Here is a 3,237-nt window from a genome sequence, read left to right as displayed (position 1 = left end):
GCAACGCATTTTCAATTACTGACTTTCTATATCTCGAAGTGTGGTTGAAAATGCATTTGGCATCCTGGCAAATCGTTTTCGCGTCCTACTAACCACCATTAATATTCAAAGCACTGCCAAAGTGGAGGACATTGTTTTGTCTTGCTGTGCTCTGCACAACTTTCTGCGCAAAGAGTGCTGTGAAGTGTACATGGCAGGAATCGACCAGGAAGAACAAGATCATGACACTGTCCCTGGAAGATGGAGAGAAGACCCTGGCCTACAGCAGGCCTCTCTGCCACGCACAACCAACAGTACAACACACGCCAAACAGCTCAGGGATAAACTGTGCCAGTACTTTAATTAGGACACCGGTGCAGTGCCCTTTTCAGTGGGGCAAAATATAAGCCTGTAGCAAACTTTTTTCTTGCCCCCCTTGACCTTGGTTTATGTTTTATAACATTGGTGTGATTTTGCAAAATAAAGTTTATATTTTTACATCATTGTTTTTTGTGATTTTTTTTACATAAAGAACAGTGAAGTACCTTTTACACAAAGTCAGTGTTTTATTTTCAAATGTGCAAAAATAGCATTAAGGTAATTTACAGAAAAATATCAACAGTTGGTATTTAAAATAAATAAAATGTACAGAAATATAAACTTTGCATAAGTACTCTAATATAACGTACAACTAAGCGTGACATATTTACTAAATGCTACAATATCTGTTTACAATTTTGCTACATAAAAAATTACAAGTGTGTATACTGATTGGAAGATGCATCCAGTGCATGGTTGTGGCCCACTGAATATTTGAAAATGCAATTATCAACCTCATGCTGGAAATGTGGCAGTAGATGTGGTGGCAAATTCCGCATTCTGTGTTCAAGATTTTTGCAGTAAGCTGAGATGGCATCATTGGTGTTTTCCTGTGATGCCAACTTTTCCAGAGTTTTGCCGATGGTGCGCATCAAGTTTGTGGATTCCTCGCTGGAGGATTCGTCTTGCATCTTCCTGCGCTTCCCTGGAGGCTTTGGTTTTATGTTGGAGCTTTGCAAATGGTCCTTTCTCATGGCTGTGGACTCAGTTCCACAGATGGTGGATTCAGCCAAGGGTGTACTTGACCGTAGGTCAGCATCACTGAAGCTGGGGTCTTCATGGGTGCCAGTCCAGGTGTCACTGTTGGTACCATCTGAGGGTGAACAGGAATCACTATCAGCCGCAGGTTCCTTAAAAAACATAAGATACAAATGTGACAAGTTAATGTAATGGCTTGACTTAATATGCGGAGTTACTTGTGAATAGACTCTTTTAAAGAAGCACTTGCCATCTTACAAAAAGCAAAATGTTTATTTTATTCTGAAATTAAACAATAAATAAATAAATAAATATAAATATATTTGTTTATTTACCATGATCATTAGATTTGAAGTGCTCTCCTTCCTTTTTGTGTGAGGCTCTAGAAACTGCAGGCGGTTCAGGATCCATTGCTGCCTGCCAGTCTTCTGAGCTCCAGAACTTCCTGAGGGTCCTTGTTTCTTATAACGCATGTATTGGGTTCGCAATGAATCCCACCGCTTCTTGAGCTCTTTTTCTGAGGGACAAAGTAAAATTTTGTAAGCATTAAGTGTTATGGCTGCTTATTTTGTCACTTTAATGAGTATTTGTTATGCCAACAAATGTTACTTTTTGCTGTATTGTTAATTATATTATTAACAATTTGATTAACTTTAATATTATTATGAAATATGAGATGCTAGCACAGCACATATTAATTACTGTCTGTTTCCATAAACAAACTTAGTTTGGTACACACAAAACACTAAAATGGTTATATTAGTTTTACTATGGACTATTGAACAATTACAAACAAGCTTTCTCAATTGCCAAAAAGGAAATCTTACCTGATATGACGAGTTTATTTTCGATCTCACGCCACAGTTCAGCTTTCAGCACACGGTTGACATAACATTTTTCCGTAATGTCATACAAACCCGGCCTTTCCTGGATCATGTTGATCAATTCGTCTTCACTTGCCTCGTTCCAGATAGCCATGTCTTTCACGTACCTAAGGTAAACAATGTGTGTTCCCTCTTGACTTCGTCGTTTACTTGCTTCGTCACTTCCGTTTTTCTTTTCTCATGCACTGGTTCGCTAGCTGAACAGCCAATCAGAATGATCATATGGCCCGACGGCCCGACGAGGTCCAACGCCGATTCAACATTTCGAATCGGCCGAAACAAAGCCGACGAGGACCAACTTCAGCCGACGGTGCAGAACACACCGAGGAAACTTAGTCGGCCGACGAAGAAAAACTGCCCGACGGCCGACCGTCGGCTTGGTGTGTTCCGGCCTTAATGAAGCCGCATTTGCTCACACGAGTGAGAAGAATGATACTTTTTACAGCTTCTCCAGAACTGTTCAAACAGCAAGAACTCAGCAGACGGTAGCCCAGACAAAGTGAGGCCATAAAAGAGAAGCCTTTCTTATCAAGTCAAACAATTGAAACATATGGAAGCTTGTTTCTGCCACACACACACACAAAATAATAAATAGTTTTTGTTTTTGTTTTTTTCTCATGTTAGTACTCAGAAGAGGAAAAAAATAAATCTAGCATATTTTTTTTTTAGGTTCTCAGAACTAACTTTACTTATCTATTGTATAGTCTTTTTGTATAGAGGTTCTTAAACTTTTTATGCTAGGAGGACCCACCGAAAAGGACTCATCAATCTTGAGACCCACTAAAAACGTATTAGTGAAATATGAGAAGAATGATGCATAGCATTTATATCTTCCAATTCTGACTTTTTTTTTTTTTCTCTGAACTGTGAGATTATATAAACTCGGAATTCCAGAAAAAGTCAGAATGGTGAGATAAAAAACAACTAATTTTTTATTTTTTATTCTGTGGCAGAATCAAGGTTCCATTAAAAACACTATTGGTCAAAGGTACAATCAAATCACAATCAATCAATGTAGCCAATCACAAACTTTTCGGTTGATTTCTTGAACACAATGGCCAATCAGAGATGTTCAAATTATTTTAAAGTGTTACCTAAACATCTTTTTGCAAAATGTGCTTGTGCTGTTCGTGCATTTTTAATAGGGCTCGATTCTCGATCGATACAATGAATCAGGATCGATCCTGATATTTTCTCTCTCTAATTGATTCTGAACTTAGATTTAACAGCAGATGGTTCTCCAGGCTAGCTGCACACTCTCAAATGCTTACGAAGAAGACTGGACAGCGTTTGTGCA

At 38.5% G+C, this 3,237-nt stretch overlaps 1 protein-coding gene across 1 annotated transcript; it reads right to left on the bottom strand.

The window, feature by feature from the left end:
- Window positions 1-680: 680 nt before the first annotated feature.
- On the bottom strand, window positions 681-2,090 carry LOC137026543 (transcription factor Adf-1-like). The gene is made up of 3 exons (XM_067393928.1): window positions 1,884-2,090; window positions 1,392-1,573; window positions 681-1,208 (listed from the first exon to the last, which is right to left on the bottom strand). Exons 1-3 carry the CDS (start codon window positions 2,032-2,034, stop codon window positions 732-734), a joined length of 810 nt encoding a protein of 269 aa, XP_067250029.1. The 5' UTR covers window positions 2,035-2,090; the 3' UTR covers window positions 681-731.
- Window positions 2,091-3,237: the final 1,147 nt, after the last annotated feature.

The sequence above is a fragment of the Chanodichthys erythropterus genome, chromosome 9 (genome assembly GCF_024489055.1).
Source record: "Chanodichthys erythropterus isolate Z2021 chromosome 9, ASM2448905v1, whole genome shotgun sequence".
Taxonomy (NCBI): Eukaryota; Metazoa; Chordata; class Actinopteri; order Cypriniformes; family Xenocyprididae; genus Chanodichthys; species Chanodichthys erythropterus.
Note: the sequence above shows the minus strand (reverse complement) of the source record. Positions and strands in the feature narration are given on the sequence as shown.